The sequence below is a fragment of the Eumetopias jubatus genome, unplaced genomic scaffold (genome assembly GCF_037043125.1).
Source record: "Eumetopias jubatus isolate StellerSeaLion01/CBP00866 unplaced genomic scaffold, mEumJub1_p1.0 scaffold_5, whole genome shotgun sequence".
Classification (NCBI taxonomy): Eukaryota; Metazoa; Chordata; class Mammalia; order Carnivora; family Otariidae; genus Eumetopias; species Eumetopias jubatus.
The window spans coordinates 126,248,537-126,272,072 of record NW_028274811.1 but is presented as its reverse complement, the minus strand read 5'-3'; the positions used below and the strand labels follow the sequence as shown (position 1 = coordinate 126,272,072).

General features: G+C 38.2%; 1 protein-coding gene across 1 annotated transcript in view; it reads left to right on the top strand.

Moving 5' to 3' along the window:
* The window catches only part of SPEF2 (sperm flagellar and cilia associated 2), a 143,608-nt gene that overhangs the window by 67,904 nt on the left and 52,168 nt on the right, over positions 1 to 23,536 (top strand). Inside the window, 7 exon segments of the mRNA XM_088023707.1 lie at positions 1,015 to 1,076; positions 4,261 to 4,364; positions 5,726 to 5,982; positions 13,232 to 13,337; positions 14,398 to 14,555; positions 18,115 to 18,267; positions 21,854 to 21,928. Coding sequence (XP_087879833.1) covers positions 1,015 to 1,076; positions 4,261 to 4,364; positions 5,726 to 5,982; positions 13,232 to 13,337; positions 14,398 to 14,555; positions 18,115 to 18,267; positions 21,854 to 21,928 — 915 coding nt within the window.

The window sequence follows — 23,536 nt, the reverse complement described above, 5'->3', positions numbered from 1 at the left end:
GTTTCTTCTCGCCTGTGCAGATCTGGGTGAGTGGTACTGTTGGGGCTCCCTGCATGCTGCTGTGCCCTTCACTGTGTTGAGGGAGGCTGCAGGGTCTGGTCTCTTGCACCCACCTGAAGAGTGGTTCCCTAGACAAAGTTAAGTTTATTCCCAGCCTTGAGCAAGGCACATAAATAGAACCAAATCCTCCAAACCTAATGAAAAGTTATCTCCCTTGGGGTCTGGGTTCTAGTCTTTCAGATGCTTTTTAGAAACAGTGAAGGAAAACAATGTTAAATCTTAAATGTCTTTTCTAGCTATGCTAGTGAAGTCTTGCCGTATTTAATAGTTTCCTCATATTCTAGCATAAAGTTCAGATCCCCCTGTGCCAAAGTCATTATCACCATCACCCCTGAACAGTGTGGTGAGCATGCAGGTCTCCTAGAGCAGCTGAGTTTTGCATCTTTTAAAAGGGCATAATCTGTCCCTTATTTCAGTTATGTGTTCAATACAAGATAATTTTAATTGACTTTTAAACTATTGTAAGTATTGTATGACATATTTTATTACAGAAGTCCAGTTAATTATAAATGGACTCTGAAAACTTGTTTTTTCTGTAGATTTTAACTAACAACACTTCTGACTTCTAGAATTTTCTACTTTTACACATGTTTATTACCTATAACTTGATAATTTAGGAAAATAAAAATTAATGAATTAACATTTCAACAAATTTTCTTGAGAAACTTGGCTAGTTTTCTGAAAAGAAAACCTAAGCTGTATTTAAGAACTTCTAATGATACTATTATCGGTGAGGCATAATGGAATGAAGGAAGTAGAAAACGCCAAGCCACATAATGACTGGATTTTAATGTGGTAGAAGGACGGTGAAGCCATGCTGTGGTGATCCTTCCTCTGAGCATCTCAGGCATGGCTGGACCCAATAACGCATCTGTCCAAAGCCATAGAAGATCAAGTACTAATGGTACTTGTGGTAAATACTGGGTTTGTTCTTACCACTTTTTCTGTTAATAGGTACAGATACAAATAAAACTATAAGAGTTGAAGAAGTCAAATCAAGTGATAATTTCTCTGAAGTAAGTACTATAACCTAATTTTGGCTACTAGTATATTGAAATAGGTCATGATTCATAGTTTCTTGATATGTCTTCAAATGGAATGAAATAGCAATGTGCTTCTCTTTTGGTTTAAAGTAAATGTGATATTGAGGCACCTGGGTGGCTCAGTCGGTTAAATGTCCAAGTCTTGATCTCAGAGTCATGAGTTCAAGCCCCACGTTGGGCTCCACGTCCAGCGTGGAGCCTACTTAAAGTAAATATGATGGTAAAATATTAACTAAATCTAAGTTACTTAATTTTCTTTAAATTCTTTATCTCTAAAGTGGTGGAAATTGCTATTCAGTTTTGCCAGGACTTAATTTTCTTTAAATTCTTTATCTCTAAAGTGGTGGAAATTGCTATTCAGTTTTGCCAGGTAAGAAGGTATATACGTGGTTTTTAAAAATTTTAGTCTTATGTCAAGTTTATATTTATGTATTTTTCTTTATCACTTAATTTATTACTTTTATTTCCTTTCCTACTCTCTTTACCTTTAAATAATTTTTTTCCCAGAATTTCTCCTTAGACTTAGTGGTGACTCTACAGAATTTTGTAGTAACCCTGAAAAATATTTATATTTCACTGACTATTACTTCTAATGGAAACTAATATTTCCTCATATAGTATTGAGATTTTATTTGCTTTATTTTTATTACATTTAATTACTTTTATTATGCATTTCTCCTTGGGAAAAATTTTATTTTTTTTTAATTTTTATTTTTTAGAGGGGACAGGGGCAGAGGGAGAGGGAGAATCTTTTTTTTTTCAACTAACATCTTTTTCTAATTTTTTATTTAAATTCAATTTAATTAACATATACTGTATTATTAGTTTCAGAGGTAGAATTTAGTGATTCCTCAGGTGCATACAGCACCCAGTGCTCATTACTTCAAGTGCCCTCATTTAAAAAAATAAAATTATTTATTTATTTGTCAGAGAAAGAGAGAGAGCCCATAAGCAGGGGGAGTGGCAGGCAGAGGGAGAAGCAGGCTCCCCCCTGAGCAGGGAGCCTGATGCAGGACTCAATCCCAGGACCCTGGGATCATGACCTAAGCCTAAGGTAGATGCTTAACCAACCGAGCCACCCAGGTGTCCCATCAAGTGCCCTCCTTAATGCCCATTATCCAGTTACCACATCCCCCCACCCACATTCCCTCCAGCAACCCTCAGTTTGTTTCCTATAGTTAGGAGTCCCTTATTGTTTGCCTCCCTCTCTGTTTTCATCTTATTTTATTTTTCCTTCCTTTCCCCTATGGTCCCCTATGTTTTGTTTCTTTAATTTCACATATGGGTGAAATCATATGGTATTTGTCTTTCTCTTGCTGACTTATTTCGCTTAGCATAATACCCTCTATATACCACATCTTCTTTATCCATTCATCTGTTGATGGACATCTGGGTTCTTTCCATATCTTGACTACTGTGGACATTGCTGCTCTAAACATCGGGGTTCACGTGCCCCTTTGAATCACTATGTTTGTATCCTTTGGATAAATACCTAGTACTGTAATTGCTGGGTCATAGGGTAGTTCTATTTTTAACTTTTTGAGGAACCTCCGTACTGTTTTCCTAGTGGCTGCACTAGTTTGCATTCCCACCAACAGTGTAAGAGTGTTCCTCTTGGGAAAGAGGGAATCTTAAGCAGGCTCCATGCCCAGCAGAGACCTGAACTCAGGGCTCAATCTCACGACCCTGAAGATCATGACCTGAGCTGAAATCAAGAGTCGGACACTTAACTGACTGAGCCACGCAGGTGCCCCTAGAAAACAATTTTAGATTTCAAATATTTTAGATTTCAGAACTACTTAAAGAAAGAAAAAGTTTTGGAAGGATATACACCAAACTATAAATATGATAGCCAATGGGGAGGGAAATGGGCTTAGAGACAGTGATAAAGGGGACTTTATAATTTTTACTCCATATATTTGAAATATAAATTAGCAGAAAGACTAAGTGTATTTTTATATTTGCCTTTATTGAGTTACAAATCCTCCAAATTCCATATTCACTTCAAGGGCACACTTGTGTGTGTGTGTGTGTGCGCTGTTGTAATTATTTGGAATATATCAGTGAACAGAAATGACAAGATTGCTGGACCTTAAGGAATTTACACTCTAATATAGAGAGACAGATAACAAACCATAAACACAGTAAATGAATTATATGACCCATTAGATGGTAATGAACCAGGAGGAAAGAAAATGTAGAGTGGAGTAAGGGGTAAGAAGCACAGGCTAAGGCCAAGGAGGTGGGGAAAGAGGGAAGGAAGGTTACTGTATTAATGGAGTAGGCCTCCTTGAGAAAGAGAGGTTTAACCAGATCGAAAGAAGATTGAGAGAACCTGCCAAGTACATCTGGGGCAGCATTTCAGGCAGTAAGAATAGCTGGATGGCAGCCATGAGGCAGGAAGGTGCCTGGCCAGCAAGGTGGGATAATAGTAAGGCATGAGGTTAGAGAGATGAGCAGGAAGGGAGAAAGATCAGGTCAGCCTTATAGGCATGACTAGGACATTTAAAGTAAACAAGGAAACATTACAGGGTTTTAAGTAGAGATCTAATATCATTTAACTTACAAAATACTCACTGGTGGCTGATTTAAGAATAAGCTCTAGGGAATTTCCTGTTGATAGAGCAGCTTTCTTGGACTAGCCCTTCTTCAGATAACATTATAAATGCTGGACAAGATAGAAAAGTGAATTATTTGAAGGCCAAAAGCAGACCATAAAAAGCAAAGCAGCAGACAGACAAGCAGCACCAACCAGCAGAAATTGTATGAAATTGGATCACTGAATGAAGGGAACTTACTGGGCAAGAGCCATGCTCGTACAGGTTATCCCAGAGACACGCCATGTCTGCGTAGCACAAGATTGACTAGCACTCAATCAGAGATCTTCAATAGTTTCGATTGAAAGTATTAGGAAATGAAGGCTGGGGATGTCAGAGCAGCTGAAAATTGAGAGGAAGATCTTGGAAAGGAGAGAGCCACAACAGAGGAGCCTCAAAATCTACATATACATTTCCCCTAAATACTTGGCTGACTCCAGAATTGTGCCAGATGATCAGTGTCTTCACCAGAGAGCATGCCCATTTAATTTTTCCCCCCAAATATCAGATTCTGACTTTTAAATTAGCTGCACTCTACCATTCATTGTTTATTTTCACAGCTGACAGTGCGTGCTCGGCTTGGTGCAAAATCAGAAAAGTTGCTGAAGAAAGGAAAGAGCATTCCTGACATGTTGCTAGTTAACATCTTAGTAAATGCTATTAAGTATGTATTTTTTAATCTACTAATATATTCTTTATCAGATAGAAGTATATAAAGAATTATATAGAAATGTTTTTTTAACATCTAATAAATACTACTTGTCTACATAAGAAAACATACAGCAAGATGAAGATATGTTTTGTGATATACATTCGTATATTTCACTTCCCCCACTTTACCAGCCTTGACTTCACTCATGCAGATGTGAATACAGGTCAGATTCGAACCTGACTGTATTCCCTGCGGAGAATTTAAGGAAAAGTTAGATACTTGGAAAAGCCAAGGGACACATTATAGAGCAGAGAGACCCTAACTGTGTGGTCACAGGCCAGTGCCCTTCCTTGTTTTATGTTTCAGGAGGAGGAAGTGAACCCAGGAATCCAAAGGCTGGTCAGTGCTGGATAGGAAGGCAATGAGAAAGGAGAGGTTACACAGGCGAGAAGGGGATTCTATTGTTTAATATGAGTTCTAACAGAGAAAGAAATGAAGTCATAACTTTTAATCCCAAAATCAGAATCTCAATTTTACACAGTTAGGGATTTAGAAGAGCCGAGTTGAAGTTTCTTCCCTTTTCATATTGTTTTTCAATTTAAAAGCCTCAAATAATAATTCTTGGAGCTCTTATTCTCTATGGAGGATGCTGCCCTGAAAGCAAAACCCCAAGAAATGCTCCTAACGCCCTGGCAACTTATAATCTAATTGAGATAAGGAAGACTCATTTGAATTTTTCTCATTCAAGAAAGACAATAATTATTAATTTTATAGCGAAGTGAATGAGAGCCAGAGGAGTTCAGATTAGGCAGTTATGGCTCCAGGCTGGATTGGGGGGAATAAGAGTGACTCTTCAGGTTGGCAATGTGAGTATCCACTGCGTGCTAAGCTCGGTGCTGGGTTTTTAAAATGAATCATTTCAGTTTATCCTTACAACCGCCCTGTGAGGTATGTTATCCCACAATATGTAGATGAGAAATGGTTCAAAGGAGGAACTGCCTATGAACACAGGCTAGAAAATGAAACACATACTCACCTAACAGTGAGGAGATCTGTTTGTTTGAAGTAAATAGTATGAGACTGGGAAAGACAAGACATTATAGGGAAGTAAGTTGTGGCCAGTTAGTTTTAAATACCATGTTATGGCCTCTGGAATAGATTCGGAGGGCAGCAGGGACCTACAGAAAGATTTTAAGCAAAGGAGTGATTGTGGTACATTCATAGGCCTAATTTTAGCTGTAAAGTAATAACATTTGCATGGAAGGAGCTTACTGTGGAGTTAAAGGAAAGGTAAAGGCAAGATTCATTGTATTATTACTTCCAAAGTACTTGTATCTATCAAAATGTTCATGGTGTGTCCATTTTCAACTTAGTGAGATACCTGTGGCTCAAGGATGGGTCTTGGATGGTTTTCCAATGACATTAAACCAAGCAAAGCTTTTGGAGGAAGCTCTCACAGGCTGCAGCAGAGAGGTTCTAGAACTGGAGGAAAAGAGAGCACAAATATCCACATTGGCTATTGATCCTACAACCTCCAAAGAAGTGCCTCCTCCCCCTTCTGCATTTGATTTTGTCATGTTATTAGATATTTCAGATAATTCCTCGCTGGATCGCATGAATGACACAATGAGTAAGCTGGACACTTTCTCCTTTGTTTTGATATTCTTTTTTATAATTCAAAGCTCTTTGTTCATTCCTTCTTTGACTTAATCAGTGAATACTCCTATTTACAATTATAAGTGGTAATAGGAATCCATTTCAGATTTCCAGAGAATTGTCTAGCAGAGCGCATTTGCCTCTTGCTTTAACTGTTCGTGTTCAGCACTGCAGAGAGCTAGCAGAGAATTCTGTGCTGACTGCATGCATCTCACTGAACCCTTCCCTCAACTGGGCAGCTCCCCTGGCACAGGGGCACCCTTTTTGAGATCTGAATGCGTGGAGGAGCTTCTTGGGGCTGTCTGGTACATTGTGGTGGGTCACCATAATGAAGGTCATAAATCACATCTGTTCCACAAGCAAGGATCTGGTAACATCCTTCCCTGAGATTGTGCGTGAAGTCCGAGGAACAAGTATCAGTTGACTGAAGTTCTCACGTGGTGGAGTTGAACAGTCCTTCCAACACTCATGGTTTATTTAATTACTTTTTGCCATTGAAATGAAAGTATTACTTTATTCCTCAAATTAAATACTTATGGGAAAAGCACATCTTCTTGAACCTTGTCTTTCCAAGTTATGAGGTATTTGACCTTGGAAAAGATACTTTGTTATTCTAAACCTGAGTTTCACAATCTATAATTGTATTGTTACAGGTATTAAAGGAGAACTTTCTTTACTCATAACACTTCTGACAGCAAATGTGTATGTTTCCTACACCACCCAATTCTCCAGTTCTTGGGAGAGACCAACTGGGTGTTCTCCAATTTAATTCAGTTCTGGCACTAACTACTGGGAGTTAGGGCAGACTCCATAGGTTAAGGGCTCAGCCCCACAAGACTGTCCCCGACTTTAGATGCCAGTTTCAAGTAGTAGATTCCCACGTTACCCACATTTCTGTCTGACTTGGCTACAAATTGGGGGTTTCCATGACCCTTCCTCAGGTTTGAACTTTCTATAATGGCTCACGGAACTCATAGAAAGAACACTTACTATTCCTGGTTTATTATAAAGGATATCCTAAGGGATTCAAATGAACAGCCAGATGAAGAAAAATACAGTGCAAGGTCTGAAAGAGTCTCAAGCTTAGGAGCTTTGGTCCCCGTGGAGTTTGGGTTATACTACCCTCCTGGCATATGGATGTGTTCACCATCCCAGAAGTTCTCTAAAGCCCTTGGTTTAGAGCTTATATGGCTGTTTTAAAAAGCACGATTTGATTAAATCATTGGCCACTGGTGATTAACTCAGCCCTCAGCCCCTCACCCCTCCCAAGAAGTCTGGGGTCAAGGCTGAAAGTTCCAGTCTTCTAATCACATGGTTGGTTCCTCTGGCAACCAGGTCTCATCTTCCAAGAATCATCCCACTAGCATTAACTCAGATAAGGTGAAAGGGGCTTATTATGAATAAGAAAAAATGCTCCTCACACCTATCACTCAGGAAATTACAAGCTCTTTGTCAGGAGCCAGAGAAAAAGACCAAGTATGTATTTCTTCTTATATCACAATACCACAGATATTAAATGAGATTAATGTAAAACACTTAGGATAGAATCTGGCACAGGATAGCAAATACATCAGGAAGAATTATGGAAGACTTTGAAATGAACAAGAGATTATTAGATAGCCTTTCAGTAGAACGTTGAGTATAGTCTTTTGGGCACTTTGGACTATCTGCATCTATAGAAGTCTGTGCCTTTCATTGGCTTTGACTCAGACCTACTATAACAGTAAATTGTAAGAAACTAATGGCAAGTCAAATGATTCTTGTGCATAGACAAGCAGATGAATTTTTACTCAATCAATATATATTAATTTCTAAACTTTTGAAGAGATTTCAAGTATTAGATTGCTCTATACAGAGTGACCAGTTTTTCATCTATTAACATCTATTTTAGCATTCCTGACTGTAGATATGACCGTTACTCGGGTTCTCATTTGAACTGGTTGTAACATTTTACTGGTCCCTCATTAACTGGAGAGTTAAATAATGCCATTTTGCCTTTGTTTCAGAGTTTTGATTTTACCTTTTTAAAAAATCAGCCTTTAACAAATGGTAATCCTTATCATTCTTTTATTACTGCTATTGTTATAATACAATGACATTCAGAGCTAGGAGAGACCTAGGGAATCATCTATTTCAGTGTTTTTATTTATAGATAGGAATTCAAAGCATGAACACCTGACTTGTCCAAAGTCACACTCATCCTTATTTTGAGTTTGTGTGATTTTGAGGTCTACTGTTTACTTAAATGAAATGACAAAACCATTAGATACTACTTTAGCTGGTGAGCCCAGTCGTGTAAACTGGATGCTGTCTACCAGATCTTAAAAGAGAGAACTTACTTCTAGCCATACAAGGGAGTAGGAGCTATGCTGACTGCTGTGATGATTCTACTTCTCCAGCCAACTTGCCCATCCTGTTCAGGACATAGCTGAGAATTGGCTGAGAACACTGCCAACCCATGGCCCACTGGCGACAGAACCGGACCCCGAACTCAAGATCAATCTGACTTAAAAGTGGATATGTCAAGTTGTTACAAAGGGCACACAGAGACCTGTGGAAAAGAGGGTTCCTGGAAGCTGATTATAACCCTACAAGGGCCTCGGAAGGTTTGCCTACCCTCTCGGGCCTCCATAGGAAGCTTACTGTTGTATGTTTCAGAAACAGGAGGAAATCAATTGGCAACAATTTTTCAAGAAGTCCAACTCAGTCCACCTTGAGTTCTTTCAATTCCCTATCAAAATTACATGACAAGTGATTCTGGCAGATTTGTCAAAGCTGATGTTAACATCTAAATGGTTTAATTTCTTAATTCTTGACCTTTGACTTATAATTAGGCTTAAAAATTCCCTTTCTCCACTACTACAGGGTGAGCTTCTCCTTTGTCAGATTTTGTGCACATATACACTCAGTCTTATTTATCCACCCTCAGAAATTAGTATTAAAGCACAATGTGATTTTTCTTTTTACCATATGTTTCTAACATTGCATATTTCTTGGTCTGAAGTGAACTGAGCCAGCTGTTGGATTGGGGCTACCTAAACCATGAAAACTAGGATGAAATCATTAATTTTATAGTTCTTACTTATTTTGATCAGAACTGAGTATGCTAAATATAGCCACAACTTTGAAAATCAGTCTGTAGTTTTCATATTAAAATATTTTAAATTAAGAAAGAGTGTTATTCTTTCACATCTTAAGATTTTTCTTAAAAAAAGATTTTTCTTTCTTAGAATATTAGGTTGAATGGCCTTTGAAATATCATTTTGCCAATTTACTCTCCTCATGTTAAGCAAGACCCCATTTAAACTATTTTAGACAGATAAGACTCTACCCATCTATAATATTTTGTTCATTCATATATTCATTTGTTATTTATAGCATGCTTGCTGCGTGCCAAACACTGTGCTATGCACTGCATGTAGAGCAATAAAGAAGAAATGGATTCTCTCTTCAAAGAATTTGGTGGAAATTGTAGCTAAGGAACCAAGAGTTTGCAGTATAGAATTGTGTGTCCAACATGGCAGCCACCAGCCACACATGCTATTTAAACTAACTAAAATTAATAAACTAAAAATTCAACTCCTCGGTCACACGGGCCACATTTTATGTTCACATGTGGCTAGTAGCTACCATATCATACAGCACTGGTGTAGAATGTTGCCATCATCTCAGAAAGTTCTATTGGATAGCACTGGTCTAGAGTGAAGGTAGCTAAAATGGTGCCACTAGTAAACATTTATCTAAGATTTATAATTTGCCAGGAACTGATAATACACAAATGAAAGGCAAATCCCTGTCTACAAGTTGTAGTGTAAGAAGCAAAAGTAAGCTGATTATTATAATACAGTTAGTTGTGTGCTATTATTATAATATAGTTAGGTGTACCTAGCATGGGAAGAAGTTAACCAGGCCAAGAAAGGAAGAGAGGTAGAGAGAAACACATCACAAACCTTGGCAGGTGAGCATGGTCCATCTAGAGAACATCAAGGAGCTAGTAGGGCTGAGAGGCAGCAAGGTAGGGAGGAGGGGCAGAAACGAGCCTGGAGAGTAGGCATGGGCCAGCTGGACTCTTGCCCCAAGCTAAGGTGTTTGAACATCTTCCTGAAGCCATGTGAAATTACTGAATGATATTAAAGCTGAGATTTAATGCAATTAGATATGCATTTTATAATGGTCATTCTGGCTCAGGATGGAGGATGCATTGGAAGGGGAGTGAGGTTGGAAGCAATAAAACCAATGAGAAAACTATTATCCTCTAAAAAACAACAGAAGGATTATGACAGCTGAGAGAGGCAAGGTGAGAACGGTGGGCTTCAAGTGGTATTTACAGGGCAAATCACAGAACTCAGTGATCAGCGAGGATGGGAGATGGAGCACAGGGAGAAAGGGATGAATGCAAGTTTCTGACCTACACAGTTTTGAATGATGATATCATTTACTTAGAGAATATGGAAAGAAACACATAGAGATCCTGTAGGGAAATGTCGAATTTGAAGTGCCTGTGGACTTTCAAGCTAAGATGTTGAGGGAACAGTTCTCTAAATGGGGCTAGATGTCAGGAAGGAAGCATGTCCTAAAGTTAAGGATTTGAAGGTGAGAGGTATCGCCTAGGAATAAAAATGTGCTTTAAAGAAATATCCAGGATGACCCTCAGGAAACATCAGAATTTACTGGGGAGAGCAAAGGAAGAAGTGTTTAGAAGCAGCAGCTAGAGAGAGGAAGAAAGCCAGGGAAAGCAGTGTCTCATAAGCCAAGAAAGGACAGATTTTCAAAATCAAGTTGTACTATTCCCATCCCAGACCAGTAGGGGCTGGGGTCCTGAGGCCCAGGTTGGGGCGTGAGAGCCCAGTCTCTAGGGTCGGGTGCAGCAAGCTGCATGCAATGCTTGAGTCTGTGGAGAAGTCTGAAAAACAGCATCACAAGGAAGCAGCTTACAGCCAAAGCCTGGTGGGCTCAAAGGCTGAATATCGGGCCAGCCAAGGCTGGGCAGAGAGAAAAGGCGCCAGACTCAAACCCAGTAGGCAAAAGACCAGGGAGACCTAAGGAGAGGGAACAGGCAGTCTAGGAGCATAAAGCTGTGTCAGAATGGGAGACTAGATGGCTGCCTGGGTTTTTAGCCAGTGCCTCAGTTCATCGGCCAGCCTGAGAGGGAGCAGCAGTGTTCATAGTATGGAGAGAGGAATAGAGAGGTTTTGAGTGCAGGCCCTATAAGGGTAACTTCTGTGACTAACAGTAACTGAGAAGAAACGGGAGAGGCTTCCAAGGCTGATAATGTTTGCTCATTGATCTGGGTGCTGTCTTCAGTTTGTGAGGTCATTGAGCTAAATATTCATGTATGCATTATTTTCAGTGGGTATAGTTCAACAAACAGCTTAAGCATTAAAAAGAAGTCCAGAACCTGGAGTCAGATTACTGGAATCAAATCCCTGCTTTGTCATTTATGACCTGTGCAATGTGGGGCCCATTACAGAATCATGATCTTGCTTTTCAAGTTATGTTGTGAAAATAAGATAATATGTGTAAAAGTACTTAAGAATTGTGTGCTAAATTTTAACTATAAATACAACAGAGAAATCAAGTAAGATAAGGATGTCCATTGGCCTTGATGTTTTTGGTGAATGGAATGAGAGCTATTTCAATGGAGTAGGGGGCCATGAAGGATGGTCTGGGGTGGACTGAGGTATGAATGGGAGGTGAAGAGGTGGAGAGCTTGAGTGAAGAGAACTCTCAAGAAGTTTATCTCAGATTCTCTATCATCTATCTATCTATCTATCTATCTATCTATCTATCTATCTATCATCTATCTATCTATCTATCTATCTATCTACTCAGCTGATTTTTGAGCCAAGGAATTAGTGAGGTTACAAGTCATGAAATTGTATTTTCCTTCAAAGATGCCTACCAGTTCAAGTGTAGACTTGGAAAGAGAGACAAATATCAGCTAAGGCTGGTGTAGCTCAAGGACACAAATCGAAGTTGTTAGATGAGGGAGAGAAGCTGGAGTGTTCAACTATGCAACTCAGGTTTGCTAGAAAATAAAAAGTCAAGATAATGCAGGTAAATTTGGGAGAAAGGGTGTAGGGACTGGATGATGTTGGAAAGATTCATCAGGTATATGGGAGTGCTAGAAAGACAAATAGTAGGAGTGTAGGTCTTTAAGACTGCAGAGATGGAGCCATTCAAGATGATCCCAAAATCCAGGATGTGGACATGGTCTTGGAAAGAGAGTGTCACAAGTGGAGAGAAGGGGAAGGGAGACCCGTGCCAGGGTGGAGTTGGGGATAGAGGCATGCTGATAGATGTGCTGAAGTCCTTGACAAAGTGAGAGAGTGACCATGAAATGGTGCAGGATAGCGCCTCCTGAGAAGAGCTCCCACATTCTTCCACCACCTATCATGGACACCAGTAATCTTTAGGTATTATAAATAACCTAAAAGCATTATTCTGTATTCTAAATCACTTCATCTTTTTCTATCCTAAATGTAAACAGAGAAAACTGATTGCTATATCCTGTGAGGGTTCTCCATTTTCCTGAACAAGATTAGGTCACCCTTCAGTGTTCTCTTGCATTGACTGAATTCCTTTTAATCTAGTTCAAGGGTCTCTTCCCTCTTTATGACTTTCTATTTATTCTAAGTTCATGAGTTTTCTGGACTTTGTACCATTTAATCCTGAATAGGACTCAGTCAGAGCTGTTGAGGATGTTTTTGTTTTTGTTTTTGGTCTCTTGTGGTCAGTTTCCTTTATGTCTACCCTATAAGGAAAGATCACAGAGTCTAGAAAGAAAGGTGATTTACTTTACTGGATTGTAACATACTGTCACCAAATAATTTTTACATATGTTTTGACTTTATGGCCACCCTGTTATTTCATTCTTAATCTTTATACCATAGTGTTGATTTTCTCATTATTTCCTAGTTTGTTTTTCATGATGACCTATCACTTTTCATTCTCACCTCTTCAGAGTCAGTCCTGAGATCCTACACATTGAGACTACAGCTCCTCTTTAATGTTGTATCATATGTCATTTTCCTCAGTTTCCAAGGAAAATTTGAGTCTGATCCCAAAACTATACTCTTTCAACATGTTGTTAAATATTTTAATGAATATTGGATCAATGGCAGGCTCAGATGATTTTGGATGTCTTGCATCAGTAAATTTTAGCAGTGCTACCGAAACTTTGGTTTAGCAAATTATCTAATTAAATAATTTTCATATCATAGCTGAAGCATTTTCAAGTGAAACTCATGAAGACATCACTCAACGTGTAGCTGCTGAAAACCAAGATATGGATGAGGACCAGAATTTAAGAGATCAGATTCAGCATAGGTTAGTCTAAAACTCACTGTCCTCCTTATTTCTTGCCCTTTGAACAGACTGACCATCAGTCACTTTGGAATCATCAGATATAGAAAAAAAAAAGATGTATTTTCTAGCATTCAGCCTCTTACAAGTAAAACAAAACTAAATAGTTTTGATGGTGAGTGAAACATTTATGTGCTAGCTTTCATATTCAGAGCGCAAGTTATCCTAGAATGGGAAGAGGAGAATTAAATCAGGTGACACTTCCCTTTATGGTTCATTACATGGACTCCTAATTTAGCCCTCATTCAGCAAATGCCAGTGAAGATCATGATATTTTAAAGAGCTAGGCATCAGACCAGAGTATAGTTTAAAATGACTTCCATTTTGCTAAAATGATGTTATACAAAAAAAATCCCCCAAAACCAAAAAAACACCCTTCTCTTGGTTGTGCACAGTTTGCTCACTGGAACAGAAAACTTAAGAGTTAGACAATTTTATGAAACCCGGAGAAGTCTAAAAATAGGAGGTGAGCCAGAGAAAAGTAATTGTCTACATTAATTAGCTTATTAGCTACATTGAGTTTATCTATTCTCAAGGAAGACAAGAAAGTTTCAGGAATCGTTCCAAGATTATTTTTGAGTCAAGCAAGTAAGTCTGAGCTATCTACATTTACTCAGAGATTTCTTTAACTTTTGTCTCTAAGAGAAAAACAAATGACCTCAGGCTGTACCTCAAACTGTAGCTACCTTGAGAAGTGCTCTCAGAGTTCATTCTACTGTGAGTGCAGGTGATCTTCCTGTAGATTTTCACTGAGTGAACCAAACTTACACTGAAGGTTTCCTGAAATGGTGGCCTTTTCAAATCTTCTTTTACTCTCATATATTTCATAAAAATATGGCTTGATGGTTAAATAATTTCTTCTTCAAAGTAATTAATATTCCACTGCCTGTATATTTTTTGGAGTTGCTTTTTCAGTTTTAACTGTATTGGCAGCTTATTTTTTCCTTATGTGTGCCGGGTAAATCATGCCTAATGTTGCTCAACTATTTTAATCGGTATATGTTATCATACAATATTTTTGCAGGATTATAGGCTTCTTGGACAACTGGCCTTTATTGGAGCAATGGTTTACAGAGCCAGAAAATATTTTGATAAAAATCAATGCTGAAGTAGATAAAGAGTCTTTATGCCATAAAGTAAAAGAAATGTTTATGACAGAAATAATGAAAAAAGAGAATAAAGGTAATTACATTTCTTTATAATTCTGAACTTATGTAACCGAAATGGGTGGTTTTAATGAACTTAGGGAAAAATGAAAACACAATTACAAAGTTCTCTTTTTTATTTGGGTTATACTATCTACAAGTATCTTCTCTAGCTCTCTGCTGCAGATGTTTCTAGATAAGAGATTTTTCTGTTTGTTTTAATTTCATCAAAATAAGTCATCTCACTGAAAGTACTGTTTTCATGTGAAAAAAAAATAGCAGAGTTAAAATTAACCTCAGGAGTTAACCCTCCTTTTAGGATGGAAACCCTAGACAGTTTATTTTCCCCGAATCTTGATGTGATGTGAATTTACTGATTATTAACTACTTATTTTATAAGCCTTCTTTCGGAATACATCTTATCACATTAAACTATCCTGACCTCCTTCCTCCTTCATTCAACCAATAATAATTTCCCACTAGCTTTTCGTAGTATTATTGAAATTTATTATTGAAAAGGATCTTAGGCTAATACACTGCCAAAGCCAGAATTCAATGGAGAATTTTACCTTTGCAAAATGATTTGAAAAATAAATCTTTCTCTTTTGTTTATCAGTCACCCCTAATTGTATTGACAGCAGCATCTTCTTGGTATAATAAAAAAGGTCAAATAATACCACAAGGATTCTAAAACTGCCTTGATAGCATGCTGTTTCCTGTCACTACATTCATGACCTAACCACCATAATGTATCAATTAGCTGACCCCAAACTAGCACATAGGTATAAGCCATAAATACCATGAGGATCCAGGAGCACACGCTTAGGAAGACAAACTCCCACATCCAAATGTCTCCTCCCAATAACCACCCATGTGAAACTCTCAGACAAAACAAATACCAATCCATATATTATTTAAGCAGCTTAATACGTTATTTGACCGTCAGAAATTAGGTTGGAGGCTGGAGGAAACCACCCACAGTGATCTTAAAAGTCTTGGTTGGGAGGCAGAAACACCAATTCTAAGCTGTAGCTTCAAACATCTACAGGTTAGAATCAGTTTGTTTTTGCCAGCTATCAGACTCACTTCAACATTTTCCTGAAGATTTTACATTCCAATCACTAAATACATCAACAGCTCAACTGCCACTTAGTTAAGTTTACATTCACTTTACATTCCTGTTGGTTAATCACTTGAACAGGTATTTTATCATTAAAACCATAAACATTGACCTAGCCCAATGCTCTGAATTAAACCTCCTGACTAAGTTAAAATAAAAAAAAATAAAATAAAAGGATGTGGTACTTCTGTATATATTCTGAGGTAAAGAAGTGACCATTATATACTTCTAAGTAGGAAAAAGCTGGTTACATAGAAAATAGTCCTGGTTTTGTTTTTAAAAGTATGTACTTTTACTAAATATACTAAATACCCTACTAAATATATATGCACAGGAAAGAATCTGGCAGTCTCCACAGTACTGGACGGTGGAGGAAGAGGGGGACAGAAACTTAATAGGCAATTTCCCTTTCTGCTTATTCGTCTAAATTGTTGGACTTTTGCAAACAATAATTCTGTGTTACTTTTATAATCAGAAAAAAAAACCTTACTTTGCACTTTGAAAAAACATCTAATAGAATAAGCCTCCTTGCTTGCTGAATTGAAAAGAATCTAAGGGCAGAGGGACTACGTATAAAAAGAAATAGCCACACAAGAGTGAGGGTATTCATGGCCCGTGGTAAAGTCAGTAGTTGCTGCCATGTCCAACGAGGAGGGCTGGTGAGGCCAGGGAGGCCGGGGAGGGCCGGACAGGAAGGGTGAACCTGAATGGTGAGAGGCAAAGGGCCATACTGGCAAGAAGAGCCTACAAAAGCAAGAACCAGCCATGTCCTCCTCTCCAGGGCCCCAGGCTGATGGGCTACTCTACACTGCTCAGCCCTCTATTTAAAACTTAAAAGGCTGCCCCCCAGCACTTCTGATCCTCTTTACTCTCTTCTGTTTATTTTCTCCATAGCACTTGCCACCACCCACCCCTTCTATAAAGTAACTTACTCATCATGTTTATGGTTTGCCAACCACCGCTAAAATGCAGGCTTCAGAGGGCAGCGATTTTTCTCTTTTGTTTTCCTGACCTCTCTCTGGCAACCAGAACTGGGCCTACTGTTTTTTGTTTTGTTTTGTTTAAGATTTTATTTATTTATTTGAGACAGAGAGAGAAAGAGAGAGAGAGAGAGAGCACATGAGAGGGGGGAGGGTCAGAGGGAGAAGCAGACTCCCTGCCAAGCAGGGAGTCCAATGTGGGACTCGATCCAGGGACTCCAGGATCATGACCTGAGCTGAAGGCAGTTGCTTAACCAACTGAGCCACCCAGGCGCGCCCCCCTACTGTTGTTTTTACTACTTATTAACAGTAGTGGTGGGAGTTTGATCTCATTGTTAGGACCCATCCTTTCCTTTGAGGCACAATTCAAGTCCAATAAATAGTCTCTGCTTGAGATAAAGAATTATTAAGAAGACTTGAGTACTATGCACTAATCTATGTACTTTGCATGCATTTACTCCCAGAAGTCTGGAAGGCTTTCCCCTTCTGTCTCATTCCCACCCCCAAGGCTTCAGTCACTTTGTTCTTCACCTTCTCTTCATGCGTTCTTTACCTTGGTTTTCCACTGTTAATTTTGAAGTAATCCTTTATTTTCCTATTCCACTACATTAACTACATTTAGATTGTTACTTTTACATTTGGCATCCCTTGTCAACAAGCCTTTCTACCTGCTACACATGATAAGGAAAATCTGTGTCCTAAGATGGCCGACTGAGCCAGTGAGAGAGTCCCAGTCCTTGCCCCAGGGCTCTTCCGTGTTCTTATCCCTGCTCTGCTTCCCGCACGCACCCATCCAGGTCCTCCTCCCTGCCCCGCTTCAAGCACGTGCCAAAAGTGCCAAGTATATGGAAGTAGAAGTGTATAAATTGCTCCTTTTGTTTGTGCTCAGGGCTCAGACCTTTGGAGAACACTCTCCTCTGAGCCCGCTGGCGTTAAATAAACCTCCTACCCTCCAAGATCTGCGAGTGCCGCTTGGTTCTTCTTTTGGGCGATCCAGTCCAGGTTCCATAACACACACACACACACACACACACACACACACACATATCATCATCATCATCATAATCATTATCCACAAAGTAAACAACGTAAGAGACTCTTAATCTCAGGAAACAAACTGAGGGTAGCTGGAGTGGTGGGGGGTGGGAGGGACGGGGTGATGGGGGGATGGACATTGGGGAGGGTATGTGCTATGGTGAGCGCTGTGAATTGTGTAAGACTGATGAATCACAGAGCGTAACCCTGAAACAAATAATACATTATATGTTAATAAAAAAAAAAAAGAAAAGAAAAGAAAACAACGTTTCTAACCAGGCAGAGAAGGCTTCAAATCCTAGCTTTAAGGACTGGATGATTTAAGGGAAGGCCTTAAAACATGAATTTAAACTTAAATCAGTATGGGCAATTTTATATTAATTTAGGCTTATCTTGGTTCAAGTAAAATAGCAGGTGTCTAGAGTCTCTAATAAAGGTCCATTTTTCTTATCTTTTCAAAGTTAAAAAGAAATTAGAAGAAAAGGAAGCTGAGAAAAAAGAAGAAGTCCCCCTGGCTGAGTCTCGGCCTACTCCTCCCCCACCTCCTCTTGAGCCAGAAAAGGAGAAGGAAACCCCTTCAAAAACTCCTCCAGCAAAAGGGAAACCATCATCAGGTGATTGACAGAATAATTTATAATCCTGTTTTCCAGTTTTTTATCTTCACTTAGAAAAGAATTATAAATCGCAGTACCAATGCCCTTATTTAGATTCAGACTTTGAGCAACTTCAGTGGTATGGTGAGGTGCTCAGACAGAAGTGGGAAAGTCCTCAGTAGCTAAGAGCATGGAGGGAAAGTGGAGTCCTCCTACCCAGTTCTTCTGATTAGAATAAGGCCATGGGCGAGACTAGGGAGGGCACAGAGAATAACCAGAAGGAACTCAGAGCAGATCAAAAGGACAGATGTCTGTTTGCTGAATGGTAGACTGATGTTTTTTGTAGAGTGAGAACATTTTCAGAAAATGAGAGTTAGTACAGCCAGTTGTTCATAAGAATAAGGGAACAAATCAACAGCATTCATCAGGGTCTAGAATTCATATGTAACTTCATCATCTGTGGGAGCATATGTGATAATAAAACGATAGAAATGAGCATCCGGCTTCTCAGGAAATGTATATGTTTGTAATTTATAATATATACGGATAAAGAGTTTGTGTAGGGTGTATTTTTTTAGCTTAAGTTCTTTCTACATCTTTAACCACGAAGGGCCATTAACTTAAGTGGTAGACAATAAATATAATGACCGAAGTGAAGTGCTCACCCATTGCAATGCACGATATTGGTAGAATGTTAGTACCAGTTTGGTGCTTTGTATAGGAAACAAATGTGGCTCTCAGGTCTAGTTTTAGCTTTGTAAGTAGCTGGCTGTGCATTACACAAGTCGGCCCAGGAATCCTTGATCTTGTGTCAGCATTGTATTTTTAAACTCCAGAATCTTTGTGCTTCGTGGACATTTGAGAAGGATGTGAATTTTTTAGTTGAATTTATTTATATTAAACAAATAAATTTAAAGACTTAAGTAACATACATTATGTTCTATTAAAGACCATTGTATTCCAATAAAATGGGGTTTAACTAAAGGCAAAACACACAAATTCTAAAGAAATGTTTTTTTATCATATGAACAATAAAGAACAAAGCCATAAATTAAATATATATGCCCTTTTCCCACTACCTCATTAGGAATTAAAAATAAATTCAGAGGTCTGGAGGAAAAATAGAAATCTGTTTAGAACTGGGGAGAACAGTTTTCACAGTGGCTCGAGTAGCCTAGACTTATCCAATATAGTCCTTTAACCTCTGACCATGGCTGCCCTACTGCGACCTCCCCCTTGGTCCGCTCAAAATCTGGGTGACCTGTGTACCTGAGCCATTCCCCGAAACCAATCTCTGGTGTTTCTGGTTGTAACACAGTTCAGTCTTTAAGTTTCTGAAGTTTGCTCGCAATTTTAAAATTGTATTCTTGAATACTGTGCATGGGAGAATAATAAAGCTATTGTTGCTTAAAGGAGTGCTTGCATCTGTCTCTTTTTTTCACCAAGGACAGGCCTACTGCCTGATCTTTAAAAACTTATCCAAGTGTTAATCTCCAGAGGCCTAATTACTGCCTTCCAACAACAATGCCTTAATGGAAAGAGATCTCTGTGCTCGTGGGCATCGAGGGGGCAGTAGAGCGAGGCAGTGAAAGGGGCGACTGCCCTTACAGCTCAGGGAAGCTTAGTGAAGCAATTTTAGAGGGGAAAGTTCCTGGCAGGTTTATTTTTATATAAATAATTAACAATTTTTTTCAAATGAAACGTTTTCAGAAATGAAAGCCTGAGGCTTCTGAACATGTCCATCTCAAACACCCAACTACAATCTTTAGAAGTTGAGATGAAAAGAGGAATTTCTGGGGCACCTGGGTGGCTCAGTCATTAAGCATCTGCCTTTAGCTCAGGTCAGGATCCCAGGGTCCTGGGATCGAGCCCCGCATCAGGCTCCCTGCTCCGCGGGAAGCCTGCTTCTCCCTCTCCCGCCCCCCCTGCTTGTGTCCCCTCCCTCACTATGTCTCTCTCTGTCAAATAAATAAATAAAATCTTTAAAAAAAAAGAAGAATCATTTACCAAAAATTTTTTTAAAAAATCAGGGTAGAAACAGTGAAGAAGGAGGCATAGGGCACTGAGTACAAACAGTCATTTTGTCCCCATATGGTTCTGCATTGTATATAGTTCTACATTTTGTATCTGCTTCAAATGAACTTGGGATAAAATCTGAAGGAGTTCACAGTTACATTCTATTAAAGGGTCTATTATCAAATCCACTACCAAACTTCAGAATTTAATTTAAAACTTAAGCTGTCAGTGTGACAGAATATAATAGTACTATATCCATGCTGATATTTAAAAATATTTTTTGAGATTTCAGAATCTATTTTAGAACTGATTTAAAAAAAAACGGGTAGAGTAGATGTTGCCCCAGCCGAAATTAGACTTGCCCACAATGCTTTATAAATTCAGTGTCCTTTATAAATTCAGATATCTCTATCTATAACTTCTATTCTCTGTTGCCTTGTTTAGAGCTAGTTTAGAGCTAAATAGTTGGTTACCCAAAGTATTGTTATTACAGGAAGTAGGAGCTTATCTAAACTTTATTGTTATTATTATTATTAGGCTTATTTCTAAAAAAGCAACTAGTTCAAATATTTGGTTTTTATTTTTTTGTTTGTTTGTTTACTTATTTTTGAGTTTGGCAGTTGGCTATTTGGATACTTAAAAGTCTTTTTATAGAGGCTGACCAAGTTTCAAGGTTAATCCTTTTCTATGTCTTCTTTCTATGAAGTCTTGGTTTTTGTACCTGAGAAGTTTAAATATGGCATGTGCTATACATTTACACATTCTTATAATTATCACTTCTAAATATAAATAGTAGATCAGATAGGGTCTCTCCATCATAGGCATTTAAATTGTCCCATATGTCCATCCTTCCAATGAAGAATAAACTGTAGCCCAGGGCAAAGGGTAGATAATGATTGAACTTGTTTGGTGAATAATGTGGAATATAGGGAATTTTTTCCAGGAACTAATTGATTATTTGGGATGCCTTATTGACCTTTAGATGATCAGTTTCCTGTTTTCCCCCTTCCAGTATAGTTTTGAACAGGAGTTCAAGGAATCCAAGATAACCATATCCAAACCATCCTTTACATTGCAAGTTATAGTCAATGCAAAATGGAAATGTAGAAATTACAAGGCGTGAGGTCAGGAAAAGCTCAAGGATGCATCATCTCAAAACAGTGTGGTTATTCAGCTCTTCCTCAAGGTGTTTTGGCATCATTCTTATTACAGATTTAGTTGTCTTATTGTATAAGGATCATTTAGTTGAAATAAATAAAAATAGAGCCATATGCTTCAAATGAACTTGTAACTGACTTTTAAAACTCTGCAGGTTATATTGCACTGAAGAGTTTACGATCAAGTCCACTACCAAATATTGATACTAAACTTAGGACTAAACTTCTCAGTGTGACAAATCAAATAACACTATCAGGGCTGTCATTCAAGAAGTTTTAATCCAGTCTGTCTGCAGGTTAATTTTAGCTCAAATGAAGATGTCACAAATATAACTGTTTATCTGTGAGAAATAGCATTTGACTGTGTATGAGTAATATAGCCCAGAATATTAAAGAAAATCATCAATAATGTTTATGTCTTGAATTTTGTTTAGAGTCCTTGCATGGTAAGCAAGAATCTCTTCAGGAAGGAAAAGGGAAGAAAGGTGACACTTCACTCAAAAGAAAAGGTACTGCAGATAAAGATAGATATGGTTCAGTGTAATTCTGCATTTCCCAGCTGCCTCAGGGAAGAGAGCCAGATCTGTTAGTTGTATACACTGAATGTTTTTGTTGTATACACTGAATCTTTGGCAAGGCCTTATAAACCATAAGCCCTTGCCAAAGAAGATAACCTCAGTCGTTTTGTAGCCTGGATTTTAGCAAAGGTCCTACTAAGAAAAGTGATGCTTGTGGGGAATAATTTAGAGATATCTAGTATACAGAATATCCATTCATCGTAGAAATTATAGGTGTTATCCTTGGGCTAAGCTATGCCATCAGAAAGCTATGCACTGAACCATATTTTTCTGAGCTCTCATCAAATTGCCTTCACTGATATGCACTTCGGTATAAAGTCCTCAACTCCCTTCACAGTATAACGTAGCAGTGGAGGTGAAACTTTCATTATACCAATAATAACCTCATATTTTATTTTCTGAGGGGATAGTATGCCCACTACATCATTTAATGGCCCGTATATGAAATCCTAGGTGAGAAATTTCATTCAGAATCAAGGGACAGGAAACCCTTCCTCTGAGTGGTTAGATAATTAGCACATCTAAATGATGATACTTCCTTTTCTATTTTGGCTGACCAGAAGTTCAGAACCAAACTAGTGCCCATATCCATGCAAGGGTACCTAGATCTCAATATCTGCTTTCCAATACCTCCTCCCAGTTTTGACCTTGCACTTTAAGTTGTACTTGTCCTCACCCTAATTTCATGTAATTTTTTTTCTATTTTTTTAACTGTTTCTGTGAAATAAAGGGGGTAAAATTTTTAAGTAATTGATAGTTGACAGAAGAAAATCCTAGACTCTTAACAGCATCTTAGTTAGATTTATGTTGAAGCTGCTATAATAACCAATTAAAGGTTGAAATGCAGTTATAAATATATACAGTTGGCTTTTTCAGGGTATATTCAAATGGGGTTGTCATGTGTACCTTTTCTTAACTTTTCATTATAAATTGCCAAATGCAGTTGCAAGCCAAGAGTGTGCAAGTTCACAAAATGATGGGAAGAAAGGATCTTTATTTTGCCATTTAAAAATACATAACCATGATCCCAAAGAGAATTTCATCCTTCTCTAATTATGTAACATGATATATAACTTGAGCCACCTGATGAGTTAACACTGAGATATAAATTTTAGCCAAAATGTTAAGGGCTATAATTTATGCTCAGCTCTACCCATTTACTAATAGGAGAATAATTTTCTCATTTACAGTATTTATTCCTTGCTTTCTCATTGTGATCAATAAAAGCAAATGAAGGATCATCATAGAATCTTCAAAAATAAAAATTAAAAAAAAAAATCAAATGTACTATGCACATTAGTTACCAAATCAAGTTAAATATAATAATGCACATGCTTTAAGAGCCTCCTTATTTAAAAGTATACACACCCCAAACAAACCATAAGCAAATACAAGTTCAACCAGTAAAATATATACATTGGAGTCATACAGTTAGCTCAATTTAAGTAACTAAGAACTTTCAAACATTTTTTGCTTTTATTTTACTGCATTTCTGTTGTGTTTAATAATATTTGAAATAAGTGAATTTGCAATCATGAT